Raw genomic sequence first — 16,733 nt, 5'->3', positions numbered from 1 at the left:
TTCATCTAGATTCATCATTTGCAAAACTTTTTTCTATATTGGTTTTTATCTTTCCTTCTCTATACAAATATATGTGCTTTTATGGGGGGTATCATTTGAAAGAAGTTGTATATATCGTGACATGTCATCTCTAAATACTTCTGTCAAAGGATTTTTCTTGCACTTCTTTTACTTCTTGTACATACCCACTAAACTAGAATATTTTAAATGTTCATGATGAATGGTGCCGGAGGATACATGGCCTGACTTCCTCATGTCTAGACTTTCTCCAAATAATGTTTTCCCCTTACTTTACATTACATTCTCTTTTTGTTGTTGTTTTATCTCTAATTACCCTTTACAACCACCTATCATCACTACTCTCACTACTCCTTTCAGATACCCTTTTTCTTTTTCCACTTAAAGAAAATTATGGTAAAATATATATAACAAAATTTACTATTAAGGTGTACAATTTAGTGGCATCAATTATATTCACAGTGTTGTACGGCCATCAGTATTATCTAAAACTTGAAAACTTGAATCACTCCAAACAAGAAACTGTGACCATTAAGCAGTAACTCACCATCCGCCCCTCCCCTAGCCTATGGTAACCTCTAATTTACCTTCTGTCTCTGTATTTGTCTATTCTATGTAGTCTAAATAAGTGGAATCGTACAATATTTTTCCTTTTTTATCTGGCTTATTTCAGTTTGCATGTCTTTAAGGTTCATCCTTTTTGTATCGTGTATCAGAACATCACTCCTTTTTACAGCTAAGTAAAAAATAAAAAGTCCCTGTATGTGTATACTACATTTTATTGATCTTTTCATCTGTTAATAGACACAGGTTGTTTCCATCTTTTGGCTGTTGTGACTAATTCTGAAATGAACCTTGGTGTACAAGTGTCTCTTTGAGTCTCTGCTTTCAGTCTTTTGGGGTATATACCTAGGAGTGGATTTGCTGGGTCATATGGTAATTTTATATTTAGCTTTTTGAGAAACTGTCAAACTGTTCTCCATGGTGGCTGTGCCATATTATGTTCTCACTAGCAATGTACGAGGGATCCAGTTTCTCCACATCCTTGATGATGCTTATTTTCCCTTTCTTTGATTACAGCCGTCTTAGTAGGTGTAAAGCGGTATTTCATTGTGATGTTGAGTGTCTTTTCATGAGTTTATTGTTCATTTGCATATCTTTGGAGAAATGTTTATTCAAGTCCTTTGTTGATTTTAAAAATTGAGTGGTTTATCTTTGTTGTTCAGTTTAGGAGTTCTTTATATGTTTTTGATATTAAGCCCTTGTCAGATACATGGTTTGCAAATGTTTTCTTCCATTCTGTAGATTGTCTTTTCACTTTCTGGGTAATATCCTTTGATGTTGAGAAGTTTTTAATTTTGATGAAGTCCAACTTACCTATTTTTTCTTCTGCTGTGGTTTTTCTGATAGCTTAGTAACAGAACCACCAGTAAATTTATCAGTTGTTGTTAGATGATTTTTCCCCTGATGACAGATTAGGGTTTGAGCTGCCTTGTTTGGTCCAGGATCAACAAAAAATAACAATAAAAAATAAACACTGAATGAGTATTAGGTGTGCTAGGTGCCTTTGGGAAGCATGAGAAAAGAGAATTCTAAGGAAGAAAGGGGTTATAATTTCATTCTGGCCAGGTAAATTCTACTGAAACCCTGTAACCTCCCAAAGAGATTAGGAGATACAGTCTTCTCCATCATTTTCTGGAAGAAATTTAAGTCAGAACTAGTATCTCTACTGCACTAATCAGGTTCCTGGCATCTGCTCTGGGTCCAAGTTCCTCTTACACTTCAGCCTGTGGAGGTTCCAGGTTGCTTGTTTCTACATTTTATTGAATTTCATACTTAGCTCAGCTAGCTTCTTACCTTTCCTGCCTAGTCCAGTTGTCTTTACAGGCTGCTTAAGAAACTCAGAGTAAACGGGTTCCTTTCAGAGAGATTAACATTTTAGACCAGACTTTAAATCTGTTTTATTGCACTAGAAAAATGAATTTCACATTTATACCTCTGAAATTCCTTTAAGAAGCTCTGTATGTGATGCTGTTAATTAAAATAGTCAGGCTTTTCCTATGTGTGGCATGAGTGCTTTCTCTCTAGTATATTTTCTCTTACATGACGACCTGGTAATTGTTCACTTTTCCCTTCAAACTATGAAAACACAGATACTCAGTGCTCTCAATGTTTAAGAATTGTTTATTCTCATTTTCCCCCTAGCGGATCTAAAAAGAACCATTGCTGTCCTTTTGGATGACATTTTACAACGTTTGGTAAAGCTGGAGAACAAAGTTGACTATATTGTTGTGAATGGCTCAGCAACCAACACTACCAATGGTACCAGTGGGAACCTTGTGCCAGTAACCACAAATAAAAGGATAAATGCATCAGGCAGCATTAGATAGCAGTCGAGGATCACCCTGTGCTGCTCCATTCACCATGGATTACATCCTATGGCAGAAAAGCTTTTAAATCGCTGGCTAGGATAGAGTAATACTTCACAACGAAAGCTCTACGCATTTTCAAGGAATATGCTGGATTCATGGAACTCTAATTCTGTATATACATTTTTAAAGTTACTAGTTTGCTTTCAGGCACATTTCTTCAATGCTCTACTGTATCCTTAAAGGGAATTTGATTAACATGGTTGATGAAGTAAGCAGGTAGGTGACCTTTGTGTAAATCTTTGTGTTTGAGATCAAGTTGAAACAAAAACACTGAAAGACATGGATTCACTTCTATAAAATAAAATATTTATTTAAATATATAACATGTTTTTCAGAAAGTGAACAATATCATTGAATCATTGTCACTTGTTCTCAGTAGATGTAACTGTTGGACTAATACTGTTAGAAAATGTGATTTCCCATACTGTATTTTGTTACCAGATTACGAGCAGAGAGAAAAGAAGTATAATGTTGAAAATAATGTTTTGAAGTCATGACCCAAAGAATGTCTTCATTTTGCACTATCCCTTCAGAATAACTGGAGGTTAATTATTGTATATTTAAAAAATTACATTTGTAAGAGTAGAATCTTGAAATGGGTAGTAGCCACTGTCCGTAACCTATTCTAAACATTGGAACAATTAAATAACACTAAAGTAGTAACCTTTAATCTCACCATGTAACATTTTCTTATATACTTATATTCTGAAGAGTAAAAGATATTTTTGTGATAAGATTAAAAATAACTATTCATGATTTTTCACATACATGAATGTTAATTTGAAAGTGTAACCCTTTGAGTGATTTTGCTGTCAAGAAAGCACATTATTTCCATATTTGGGTAATTTTTGCTTTTTTTTTTTTTTTTTTTGGCAAGGGAGGGGGAAACATATCTGTGAGACTGGGACTCTTAGGGACTTTATCCAAATGTATATAATAAAGGTATTTGTGTTGCATTAAATTGCTTGGAAAATGTTAACATTAGAGTATGTAGAGTATCTGCTTTATGAAATTTTGGATTTGTATAACATATATACTAGATATTCATTTTATATAATGACCACTTAAAAATAATTAAGAACGTTTAAAATATAATTTAAATTATAAAGATGGACTATCTTTTCAGGAAGACAGCTATTGTATATAGCACAAGAGATCCTAACTTGGGGTAATTCTAGTATAGAGCGAAGTCCACCCTTATTTAAATTTCCCTTGTAGCAAGTTTAATTGCCATATGGTGCCCTATATTTCATAGTATTTATTCTCTATAATAACTGCTGAAGTGCAGCTAGCTTCTAGATTTAAACTGTATTGAATTTAATTTTGGATATTGTGTTGTTCATTATTACAATATGCTACCACATGTAGTAGCAATAATTATAATGTTTTATTAAAATAAATATGAGAAAATACTGTTTCATGAAAGGTAGCTTTCCAAACTTTTCCCTGTACCCTACCTTTATGTGAAGAAATTATTTACATTTCCAGGTGAAGTTTGGAATAATTGTTTGGTCTCTCTTATTAGATGTGGACATTTTTATTTTTTGTTTTTGTTTTCAGGGATGAAATAAAATGTATTATTTGTACTTTAAAGTGTTACAAGTTTTTTTTCTTTAATGGTGATAGTACATTAGAGAAAAATGAAAGATTGCCTTGTTCAGGTTCTGAGAGTCTTGAGTTCAGGGATCGATGGGAACAAACCTGGGGGTTGTGATGGGAGGTGGTTCCGAGGTTTGTACCCTCAAGTTGAAGTTTACTGTTAAGTTTTAAAAAGTCATGCCTTAGTATTTGTATCGTCAGTTAATCTCAGTTAATCGGGACATTAGCACAGAGGGCATCACCAAGGATACTGAAAACTTTCACATTTATTTCAGGGTATCTTTGAGTTTAAACACTACACTGGTTAAAAAAAAAAGCCATTTAAACATATATAATTAATGATAACTTGGGTCTCATTTATCTTCAAAAAACACTTAGGACCTTGACTGTGAAGTTAGGTGGACCGTAGAGGCTCAGGTTTACCTTTTTAGTGACATTATATTCCTCCTCATTATGAATTTAAAGAATCTGCCTCATCTCATTTAATTATGTCTTAGAATCCTAAAGTGTTAACAGTTTGTATAGGAACCTCTGACTTGCACATTTGGTTTAATTGTAGACACTGTCCTGTTTTTAACACTTTGAGCTGAATAGCTAACAATGTAGTTACACGGTTTTCCCTTTTTTTTAATTTTAGAGAAATGTTTACCTGAAAGGAGGGACATGATATAATGAAAAGGGCAAAAATAAATATAGCAGTTAATTGAAATCATTTTAAAAAATTGATTCTTACCTTTTGGTAAGAATTCTTACCTTTTCATCGTGTGAAAGAGCTCAAGAGCTAGAGAGAGAGGAGAGAAAGAAATGAATATGAGAATGAGAATAAATGGGTGGGGGGATTTGAAATTTTTCTACTCAGGGATAACCACTTACTGACATTTTAGGATATAAATGGGAATCTGATCTTGTCTGCTCACACTCTACTGATGTCTCACTTCCATTTAAAGTAAAGCACTTCAACTGTGGCCACAAAAGTTCTAATTTGCCCCTGACTGCCTCCTGACCTCATCTTTTACCACCTTCTTCCTTCCTAATTCCTTTTCAGCCACGTGATCTTTCTCTTCCTAGGACATACCAAACAGCTTCAAACTTGTTATTCCTTTATTTGCAATTCTCCTTCCCAGGTATCTTCATGGTTCCCTCCCTCACATCAGTCAGGTGTCTGCTCAAATGTTACTTCTTCACTGAAGTTATCTCTGACCACCTACCTAAAATAGCATGCCTCTAGCACTCTTCTCACCCTTTTACATTTCTTCATTGTTCTGTTATACCTGACAAATTGCATATAGTAAGTTACTGTGTTTTTTCTGACACTTCTTAGAATCTAATTCACTGATATAACCTGGGCATATACATTTATGTACACATATACATTGTGTGTCTGGCACATAGTAGGTGCCTGATAGGTATTTGTTAAAGCAAGTTCCTAAGCCATTTTATACTTTTTGCTTTGTGCATCTATATAAGCCTATATATATATAAATATATATATATTCTCTTTGTACAACATATCATGAACTTCTTTCCAAGTCACTAAGTATATAACTTTCATGGTTATTTCATTGTGTGGCTATATTACAGTTGCTATATCTTTCACTCAATTGTTAGGCATTTTGGTTGCAGATAAAAGATTAAGACCTAGGTGTGGGACAAGTTTAAAGCCTGCCGTCTTTGCATTATTTCATGCTGTCATTTTTATTTTAAGTGTTAGAGGGTAACCTAATAAAGTGTGATTAATATCCATTTGGGGAGACAGGGTGGTGAAATATCTACCAAAAGAACAGAAAATCCAAAATTGGTGCTCATCCTCAGACCTTGTTTTATATCATGAGCAGTGGGTTAGAAGCATTTTGCACAGTAGGGAAAAGACTGGGAATAAAATGTACAGTGGCTATTCTGTAATTGGGTTAAGAGTTGGGAGGGGATTGTTTCATGGTCAGACTTGTGCTTGGTAAGATCAAGTTTGCTGTTTTATAGCTTGTGGCTTAAAATGAATCAGTAATATTAGTTTGCATTTAAATAAGGAAGTTAAGCCATAAAGATTTTTTAAAATCACTGTTTTTTAGATTTTTACCAATGTCAGTGTCTTTAAAACACCTTTCCAGAATGAGTTTAGTTTAGGACCTCAAGTGAATCCTTAGTAGGTCAAGTGTAACTTCACATTGCTTCTAAATGTTGATTAGCATCATCATTCACTTAAATAAATCATTATTTTTCTTTTAGCTGTCTTGGGTGCTTAATTCATCCACCTACCCACTCTTTCTTTAATATCTAATACTGATTAGACATTTTTAATATCAATTTTTTGGGGGCAAAGAAATAAACTATGGTTCTAAGGAGTTTTTTTTTGTTTGTTTGTCTGTTTTTTGGGGGGAGGTAATTAGGTTTACTTCTTTATTTATTTTTAGAGCAGGTACTGGGATTGAACCCAGGACATTGTGTATGCCAAGCATACACTTTACCACTTGAGCTATACCCTCCCCCCTCTAAGGAGTTTTTTAAAGTGGAAGGGTGATATGGTAGATACAATACCAAAACTTGAGAAAAGGAAACATTTTGAACCACTGGTGTGTTCAAACACAGAACAAGTTATGTTCAATTTTGAGATAAATGTGTTCTTTATTTGCTTGTTTTTCATCTTCATGAGTCTGAAAAGGAAGAAAAAAATTCCCTTTTATTCTTTTCTTGAAATCTGAACTGGGTGTTTCAGACCAAAAGCTTTGAGTGGGTGGCTGAAGCAGGAGCACAGAAGGGGACCGCTGCCAGGTAAGAAGGGCTGTGGCCTCTGCCTCCTGGAGGAGGCTCCATACCTTGTATATTAAAAACTATTCCAACCAGAATGTGCTCTGGGAGGAATGATTTAGGGCAAGAATGATTTGGAGAATCTTTTTAATAATATCCTTCATGTAATGAGATTGTTACAGTCATAATTATTGAGCACCTACTAAGGGCTGTGCTGCACACTGTGCTCGTCATGTATGGTGTTTAATCTTCAAAACAATCTTGTGAGGTAGGTTCTGTTACCCCCATTCTGTAGATGGACCCCGGGGCAGAGATGCGGGCTATGGGGGCTCTGGTCACGGACCTTGCAGACTGCCCAGCAGAGATGCAGACCCAGAAGGGCTGGTCTCCAGAGTCTCTGCTCGTGACTACCATGCCTTACCAGCAGTTCTGCTAATCTTGGTTTAAGTAAACTGACGCATTCCCTTTCCTCCCTGTATCTTGTTAGGGACTTCTCTCCTCTGATCCAAGAGAGAACTCATTACTCTGTTCTCAAAGGCTGGGGTCAGCAGAGTGCACACAACATGTGTTAGGGTCCCAGGCACTGGGCGGTAGCCCACACCTAGGCTGATGGCCCAGGATGCCTGGGGTTTGGGGGTGAAGGGAGATGAACACATGCTGTGGTATTCAGGAGCTTATGAACGAGCTTGCTGCAACGTGTATCTTATGTTCCATCCTGGAATGAAGGGAGGGACCGGCTTAGTGCATGTTGCCCAGGGTGAAGAGAATCTCTCAGTCTCCCCTCAAGGCCATTTTTTCTGCACACCATGGGATTCAGGGCACTATTAACTCACCCACTGGCAGTTCTCCATCAGCGTAAAATCTAGTATTTGCAAGGCTTAGGTTAGGGACTTCCTGGGCCCAAAATATTTCCACTTCCTGGAGGCTAGACAGAGTGGGATTCAAGATGACACTCTTGGTCTGTTATTTTGCTCCTTGTAATCTCTTTAGGTTTCATAGATAGATCATTTGGTGACTTAAAGGAGCCTGAGATTGTCTTGATATTTACTTGATAGTGTCTGATTTAAGAGTGTTTCACAGAATAACTCGAGTTTCACAAGATACTACCTGGCAGAGCCTTGAAAAACCTCTAGCCATTTCTCCAAAGCTTGCCTGTTGATTTGAGAGCATTTTAAATTGTGGAAGCTCTGGATCCACCTTTTCTCTTTCTCTGGATGACTTCTGCCTACTGCACATGGTCCATGCACTGATCATCAGGCTGGACTTGACCTCTCCATGGAGAAGTGAGGGAAAAAATTTCATGAAAGTCCTGTTTTTAGCATTGTTCACCATTACTCCCATACAATAAAAGGGCAGGTCTTTGGTATTCTTCCTGAACCTGATGTAGTTACTAATAGAAAAAGTGTAAAGAATGCTTACTTTGAATTGTAAGAATGAGTTTTAGCTACAGATGCCCTTCTCCTTTTAGCTCCCAGGCAAAGACACACTTGGAGGAGGAGGAAGGCAGGCAGAAGTTGAGGGGAGGTTATCATATTAATGTAGTTTGTTCTCTTTTTCTCTTCAGACTGCTGTCATTTTCTGCCTTGGAAAATACCTAAGTGGCACTTGGAATTAAACTCACCCAGGGAAGGTGAAATGAATATTGAGAGTTCAAGTAAAAATCACTTTCTGTCTCTCCACATGATTTAATTCCTCTTTTTATCTTCTTTCCTAAATATCATATGTTAAAAACAATATGGGGTTTAAACGTAGTGCTAAATCACCATGGTTAACAGCAGAAGAAAGGTAGCTGTTTCTCTAAACAGGTGACTTCTGACAGAGCCTCAGCTGAGGGGTGGAAGAGACTGCAGAAGTCTCTGCTCTGCCTTCCGTTTCTAGAAAGAAAGTTTTCCTGAGGTTAAAGAGGAAGCCAAGGTGACTACTCTAAAACAGGCAAGTGTTTCTTGTTGTTGCTCAGTTAACTTTATCAGGGAAATAATGAGCTGGGTTCTTTTACCCTCAGGAAGACTTAAGCTGTACCTTCCACCTCTTTCTTCATGGAGTCTTCACTTTACATACACTGATGCCAAGGTAGGGAGAATTGGTTTCTTTACAACCCAAAAGCTTAGATGGAAAGTATTTTTTGCCTCTGCAAAAGCAAAATAGCTAGTATTTCTTGCTGATGATAAGGCATGAATGCTGGCTGCATAGAAATAGTGTCCCAACTCCCAGCACAGTTGGGACCCTTTGCCATCTTAGGATGTCCTGTTGGAATTCCAAACAGGTGAAGCCGAGCCCAGAGCTGGTCACAACTGTGAAACAATCCTATTGTTTCCTACTGCCAGGCTCTCGCTGCCCAACTTTATATCATATAGTCCAGATTTGTTCTTTTCCATTTCCTTGCCTGGAATGCCTTTCCCTTATTCTCCTTTGTTTCAGTCCGGTCCTTTTTTCTAATGTGCTTCTCAAGTTTTACCTACTTAGTATTCCAAGTTTCCAGTCCCCAGCCTTAAGAGATCGCCCTTTTCTCTGGAATGCCGTTATCACTTGTGGACTCTGCTTCACGCACTCAGTCAGCATTCATGCCGGTCCCTCCGTCTGGAATGCGCTTCTCCCAACTCTTTGCACACGTGGTGTCTTCTCATTTTTCAAGTCTGAACTGATTCCCTTATTCCATTTACTTCTTGAAGAAAGTGGGACAGTAGTCCAGTAGAATGTCGCAACTGCATCCTTGTGGTTGTTAATTTGCTCCTCCGTCTTCTGTTTTTCCTGTTGTCTAGAGGTTAGATCTAAAGACTTGATGAAATTCTGTTTCAGGTTTTTGACAACACTAAGAACTGTATAGTCAAAATATTTTGTTCTAAGATCAATTGAAGTAATTCTTTTCTCTCTGATTTTGTCACTAAACTGATGTACCATTAGGTACATTTGTGTCAGTTTGTTTTCAAATTCTAGGCATTGGCTTTTATTTTCTTTTTAAATTAGTTTTGTGTTTTGCTTACTGCCTTCTTCTTGGAATACTTCTTTCACTTGTCTTCTGAGACACTACTTTTTTGTGTGTTCCTTTCTAATGATGCTAGAGTTTCCCAGCTCCTACTTTTTCAGTATTAAGTTACCCGAGATGCTAAATTTTGAATCAGGAAATTGTTGGAAATTGGCATAGAATATTTGTCCTAGGCACTGGTGAGGGCCAGTGAGATATTCCTACACCATTACAAAGAAGAATCCTCTATTCACTGAGTTATGTCTGTCTCTCAGAATATTATCTTACTCCTGTGTTTCGGTCTGCTCAGCCAGATATAGCTAGTGGTTCAGAGAGGAATGGCGATAGAACTTGGGAAGAATCTCAGAAGTACTAGTTGTTAAGCCAGGCTCTTTTTGATAAGACACCCAGGGTGACCTATTTGAGACCCTCCTGTCTATTCTATAACCTCCCCTGGGTGGAATGTGGCTGGGATTTCCGTAACTTGAGGGATTTTGTCATAATCAAGGAACTACAGCAATTGCTCAGTGCCCCTGATAGACTAGAGAAAAGAAAAGCTTTATTATAGAAGTCTCCATGCATTCTTTAGAAGCCTAAGCTAAGTAGAAGTGGCTCAGGACTTTACTTGGAGTTCTCAAAGACATGTGTCTCCATGTTTGGCTTGTAGGTGATGCTGCCATAGGCCATCAGAGACCCATAACATGTTAGCCTGAAAAAAGTGCAGTGTTAGGTACCCAATAACCTTGTCAGTATGAAGTCTTCCAAGATGCAGGCCATACAATGCTTAAAGAAGTGAAGGTATTTTACAACCTAGATAACATTGCAACGTGTTCATACTGATTGAGTCCTGTCTGAAAGGCTGTTTTTCACTTACCTTCTCATTATAGGAGGTTATAAGTGCCCTGGAGTTCCTATTTAATAAGGACTCCTTGCTCCAGGGAGCTGGTTCAGAAGATGAGCAGTCAATGGGATCCAATAACTCATGGGGTAGACCGGTCTGAGACTTCTGTGGCCATGGACACAAAGCTCACCTTCTTTTGTTCTCCTGATGAATACTGGAGCTACCTGTGGCATTTCGAAGGACTTATCTGTCATCTAGAGAGGAGAGACAGTCGTACAATGTAAAGTGCTAAGTTCAATAATAGAATTCAGAAAAAGAACAGTCTTTGGGAAGTGGGAATCAAGGGAGACTCATAGAAGCCTGGATTCTCATCCTGAATTTTAAAGGTGAGGAGTTTGTATGGTAGACAAGGGAGAGAAATTACAATATATAGCAATAACAAGTCTATAGTTTTAACAAGTAAATGTTTGGAAAATCTCAGGTTTTTGATGTGTGTTGGCTACTTCTTGCCGCTGAAAATAAAAGGATGGAAAAAGATATACAATCAAAATAAAGTTGGTGTAGGTTTATTAATATTAAGTAAAATAGACTTTAAACAAACAAAAAAACCCCACTAGAAATGGATTTACTTCACAATGATATATGGTTTTAATGCACCAAATGTAACAATTACAATTCTAAATTCACAAGGGTGAGTGTTCCAGAAATATTGCCAGCATAAGCAATAAGACCCAGAAACCTGAAATTATCTAAATATTAGTGAAAACTTCTCATACTATTAGCTACTTCAACGTTTTTAAAGGGCTGAATATTGCAGGGCTGGGAAACAGAGTTACCTTCTTTCCAGAGGAGAGGAAATCTGAGCTGAGTCCTGAGGACTGGAGTTTGATAAGTAGAAACTGCAGGGAGGAAGGCTGATGCTGCATTAGGTGGTTTGTGATGGTGAAGGAAAGGCCAAGGACACAGCAGAGATGTCAGCAATATTTAGCTGCTTAGTCAGCTACATTCTCTTTAGGCTACTTAAGTCAAGTTTTCTATTATTTTTAGGAAAGTGCACTCCTAACTTTAGAGAGCTCAGTACCACAATGGGGTCCTAAACGTAAGAGACTCTAAAACATGGAACTGGCTGAGTAGAGGAGTTAGGATAGCAGGCAGTGAGGACCTACAATTTTCCTAGGCTGGTGATGACAGTGGAAAAATTGGTCAAATTATCATTTGTTATGTTTTGGGACCAAGAATGTATAGCAATAACAAGTCTATAGCAATAACAAGTCTATAGTTTTAACAAGTAAATGTTTGGAAAATCTCAGGTTTTTGATGTGTGTTGGCTACTTCTTGCCGCTGAAAATAAAAGGATGGAAAAAGATATACAATCAAAATAAAGTTGGTGTAGGTTTATTAATATTAAGTAAAATAGACTTTAAACAAACAAAAAAACCCCACTAGAAATGGATTTACTTCACAATGATATATGGTTTTAATGCACCAAATGTAACAATTACAATTCTAAATTCATATTGCCTAATATTTGTCTAATACAAGTTTAGTACTCAAAATGTATAAAGCAAAAAGTGCAGGAAGTGATTAGGTGAAAAGTGGAAGGGGAACATCATGGGTCAGCCTGGCAACAACTGAACACAGTGATCAATCTTAATGTTACAGAGAAGGAGAGTACAGCTCAAGTGGTAGAGTGCATGCTTAGCATGCATGAGGTCCTAGGTTCAATTCCCAATACCTCCATTAAAGGAAAAAAAAATTAAATAAATAAACCTAGTAACCACCCCCCCACCAAAAAATCTTAACGTTACAGAGATAACTGAACCTCATATGTATACTCCAGATGGAAGTGTACACCACCACCTATGAGGTGTCCTAGCTAAAATTTTGAACCTCAATCTGATCAGCACTCTAGATCATGGGAAGTACAGAGTAAGTACGGGACTATAATCAGTGAAACTCAGAATATGGAAAAAACAACAGGAAACATGGACCCAGTGTCCTCAATAAATTTAAAGGGGAGAAAAAAGCTAAACTTACAGATTAAAATAGATTTTGGACACTGTCTTAGCCTGGGTCCTTCTGAAAGTGTGAATATTTTATGTGGGAGTGTGAACCCAGAGATTAAGGAAGTAAAACAGAGAAGGGAAAAGAGCAAGGACAGGTTATGGATCAGGAAACTGCTCGATCCTATGGGACCTTCTGAGGAGCCATATGAAATGCATCTCAGAAACATCATAGGAGAGAAAGAGGGACATATTTATTGGATCACATTTCCCACTGGTCCAAGTTTTCTCCCAGGGCATTAACTTGCCCTTCTGCTTTTTGTCCATGCATGAAGAACAAGCTGTTCCCTACACTGTGAACAGAGCCGCAGGTACAGGCGGGGAAAGGCATGAATTGTGGCCTGAGGGCCTGGCCCTGTCAGCTTGCACTTGTGTGAAGCTGGCTGGAGTCCCCACAAAGAACTGGCTAGTGCAGCTGTGTCTGAAATAAGGGATGGATGATCCAAGAGGATCCGAAATGGTACACAAGGGGTACCCCAAACAGGGACATTTATCAAAATGCAAAATGTGGACCTTGTTTGGCTCCTGATCCTAACCAATTATGAACATATTTGAGACAATTGGGGAAATCTGAACACTGGGCATTATTATTTTTTAAGATATTAGAATAATACAGCAGTATTTTTAAAGTGTATCTATTTTTTTAGAGGTACATAGTAAAATATTAAAAATATTAAATATTAATGGAAAAAAACTGATGTAACTACAAGGAGAAATGGCCCAAATCATCAGATGAAAGCTTTTAACACTCCTCTTTCAATAATTGCTGGATCAGACAACCAGTAGCACTTATAGAAGATCTGAACAATTAACAAGCTTATTACAATGCATATATAAAGAATATTCTTTTCAAGCACATATGGAACATATCCAAAAATTGACCATGTACTGGGCTATGATGCACATCTCAAACAATTTCAAACAATAGGAGTCATTCAGACCACATTCTCTGACCACAATGCAATTAATTTAGAAATCAATAACTAAGGTAAATTTAAAAAATACAGTATGTTTGGAAAATTTCAAAACATCTATGTAAGTCACACATCAAAAAAGAAATCCTAATGGAAAATACAAGTCAGAAATGTCTAATAACGAAAGCACTAGATAACAAAACTTGTAAGATACAAACGAAGCAATAATTAGATGGAAATTTGTAGCCTTAAATATATATATATAGGACAAGAATAAATGCTGAAACAATTTACAGTAGCTAAGACATGGAAGCAACCTAAATGTCCATCAATAAATGACTGGATAAAGAAGTTGTGTATTTATACAATGGAATACTACTCTGCCATAAAAAAGAATAAAATAATGCCATTTGTAGCAACATGGATGGACCTGAAGATTGTCCTTCTAAGTGAAGTAAGCCAGAAAGAGAAAAAAAAATACCATATGATGTCACTTATATGTGGAATCTTTAAAAAAAGACAGATGAACTTATATACAAAACAGAAACAGACTCACAGACATAGAAAACAAACTTTTGATTACCAAGGGGGAAATGGGGTTGGAAGAGATAAATTGGGAGTTTGAGATTTGCAGATACTAACTACTATATATAAAATAAATACACAAGCTTCTTCTGTATAGCACAGGGAATTATATTTAATATCTTATAGTAAACTATAATGAAAAAGAATATGAAAATGAACATATGTGTGTATGTGTATAACTGAAACATTATGCTGTACACCAGAAATTGATACAAGATCGTAAACTGACTAGACTACAATTAAAAAAAAAGAATAAATGCTAAAAACCGCTAAGCTAAAAAATATATACAAGATAGAACTAGATCCCATTCTCCCCTTTTCTGAGAGCTTTTAAAATTGTAATTATCATATTCTACCCTCAACATTGTAATACTGGGTATTTTGGGGTGGGGGAGAAGCAACTTTCTGGTCTTTTAGCTATCAACTGCCAAACTTAAGAGTGAATGACAGAGAAGACTTCAAGCCAGTCGCAGTAGCTGGCTGAGACTCTGGGGTTGCCTTCCTTAGGGGTCTGATGATGCATTCAGTATAAAATGCCTGCATTGGAAAGAAGGGTGTGTATGGGTATTACACGGTTCAGGGGGTGAGCTGGGGCAGACCCTATAGACAGACTAACCAAACACACAGTCTCCTTGACCACCTTCATCAGAGAGCCTGGGAAACCTTAGTCCTGTACTTGTTTTCCCAGCCTCCTTTATACAACTAGGGATGACCATGAAACATAGTTCTGGTCAATGACACAAAAGTGAAAAATTTTTATAAGAGCTAAACTCTAGGAAAACTTTCTTACTTGATAAAAGGAATAACTGATGTTGGTTGCTATCTTTCTTTCTTCTTTGCATTTGGATATAATTTCAGGAGTTTGTGCAACTATGGGGAAAATGCCCTAAATCAATGGCAGCAATAACTTACCCCAACACTTGTTTAGAATAACAGCAACAACAAAAACCCTGTTTAATTAAGCCACTGTTACTTGGATTATTCTGTTCTTTGCAGAAGAAAGCATTCCTAACTTACACATCATTGCAAAATGCTGATAATTCTCATCTTATTTTATGAGGAAGAAATATGTAAAAGGTCTAACACTTGACAAGGCAAGTATCTCTCTCTTTCATGTCCCTCTGTCCATCACATTTCCTAGATCAATTTAGATACCTTTGGGAATAAATTATAGTCCAATTATACTTTAAAAAGTTAAAGCAGAGGTCAAAACCATATACAGCATTCTAATTAGCAAAGATGTCAGTTTTCTGCAAGGTTAGGATAACATTTTCTATTTTATTTCGTAGTCTAATTTGTCATGCCTGAAGTTTTTGTTAATGTCTTTGGTCAGAACAGTTTATTGCTCCAGCAGCTTCCTGGAAGAGCCCACAATTGCACTAAGCCGATTTTAATTATTTCCCTCTAGATTCATTAACTTGTACTTGGCTACACAGTCCTCTGCCACTTTTCTATAAGTTCGCATAGCCTGGCATTTTATTAGTGCAGCTGCTGTTAGTTAAAAACAGGGCTAGTTGTTCATAAAAAGATTAAAAACTGGCAGCAGCAGCCACAGGTGTGATTGGAGAAAGTACTCAGTGGAGCTCTTCCCCTAAAATAACCCCATTTCAGGGTCATTCCTCTACCTTTACCTGACTGTAAGGGCTTTTTAACCTTCAAAAGTCTCTATAAATTGCAAATGTGTCTGGAAGGCGTCAAAGTTTATTGGCGAAGGTTGAGTTCTGAGGTAACACTTTGGTGGAGAGTAAGTAATGAAAAAGTAGTGTCAAATTGGGAGTGAGACCTGCCTGCCTGCCTGTGTAGGAGGACCGACTCTAGATGGGAAAAAAAGGGCACTGAAAAGGGGGGCACCTACACAATCTGTCTATATCATATTTTGCCTTTGGGTCCTTAACTATCCAGGGAAGTATTTCTGAAACAAAGTATTGGAATTCAAAGAATTATTTTTCTTACTGTTTGCCGATTCTCCCTCCCAGGTAAGTCTTAGACGGCGCTCAAGATGATTTCTAGAGAGCCTCAGAGTTTGACTTCTGTATAATGATAGATTTCCTGTCTCTTTTCCAGGTTGCTAAACCAAATTACCAAACGCATGGTAATTCAACTTTAAAAAGGATTTTGTGGCGAATATTTCCAAAGGTTTTTTTTTTTTTTTTAAATCTTAGATTGTTTCTACTTGTTCCCCCTTGAACCTGCTGTTGACTTTCTTTGAAGGATATGTTGCTATAGCGACAACAGAACTGGACGCACATACTGAGCACTACCAATTTTACATCATTTTTAAACGCCAATACTGAAAACACAGTTGGCGATTATGAGGCAGGCCTCAAACTATCCAGAACCTTCTCGCAACCAGCGAAAACGCTGCACGAAGAATTAAGCCATATTCTGTGCGTCCATCATATGCAAGGCATTGCACTCCCTTGGCAATCGTTATCTGACAAGGAGACCTACCAGACCAGGGAGAAAGGGTGACGGGGGCAAGGCGTGCGGAGGGTGGTAAACAGCACCTGATGAGCGGCGAGCCTCAACTTGGAGACCTGGTTTCTGGCGCTCTGCGTGGGCGGCCAGGTGGAAGCG

At 37.4% G+C, this 16,733-nt stretch overlaps 1 protein-coding gene and 1 long non-coding RNA gene across 9 annotated transcripts in view; one reads left to right on the top strand and one right to left on the bottom strand.

The window, feature by feature from the left end:
- Positions 1–4,043, top strand: part of CCDC126 (coiled-coil domain containing 126) — a 56,907-nt gene extending 52,864 nt beyond the window's left edge. For all 8 annotated transcript variants that reach the window (XM_064487497.1, XM_064487498.1, XM_064487501.1 and 5 more), the window contains one exon: positions 2,224–4,043. In XM_064487497.1, coding sequence (XP_064343567.1) covers positions 2,224–2,408 — 185 coding nt within the window. In that variant the 3' untranslated portion in view covers positions 2,409–4,043. The remainder of the gene's footprint in view (positions 1–2,223) is intronic.
- LOC135321684 (uncharacterized) overlaps positions 1–16,723 on the bottom strand; it is a 30,264-nt gene extending 13,541 nt beyond the window's left edge. The window contains exons 1-3 of the long non-coding RNA XR_010381658.1: positions 16,664–16,723; positions 10,628–10,848; positions 4,803–4,830 (exon numbers count right to left, since the gene is read on the bottom strand). This is a non-coding gene — a long non-coding RNA (uncharacterized LOC135321684). The remainder of the gene's footprint in view (positions 1–4,802; positions 4,831–10,627; positions 10,849–16,663) is intronic.
- Between the last annotated feature and the right edge of the window lie 10 nt (positions 16,724–16,733).

This window comes from Camelus dromedarius, chromosome 7 (assembly GCF_036321535.1).
Source record: "Camelus dromedarius isolate mCamDro1 chromosome 7, mCamDro1.pat, whole genome shotgun sequence".
Lineage (NCBI taxonomy): Eukaryota > Metazoa > Chordata > Mammalia > Artiodactyla > Camelidae > Camelus > Camelus dromedarius.
Note: the sequence above shows the minus strand (reverse complement) of the source record. Positions and strands in the feature narration are given on the sequence as shown.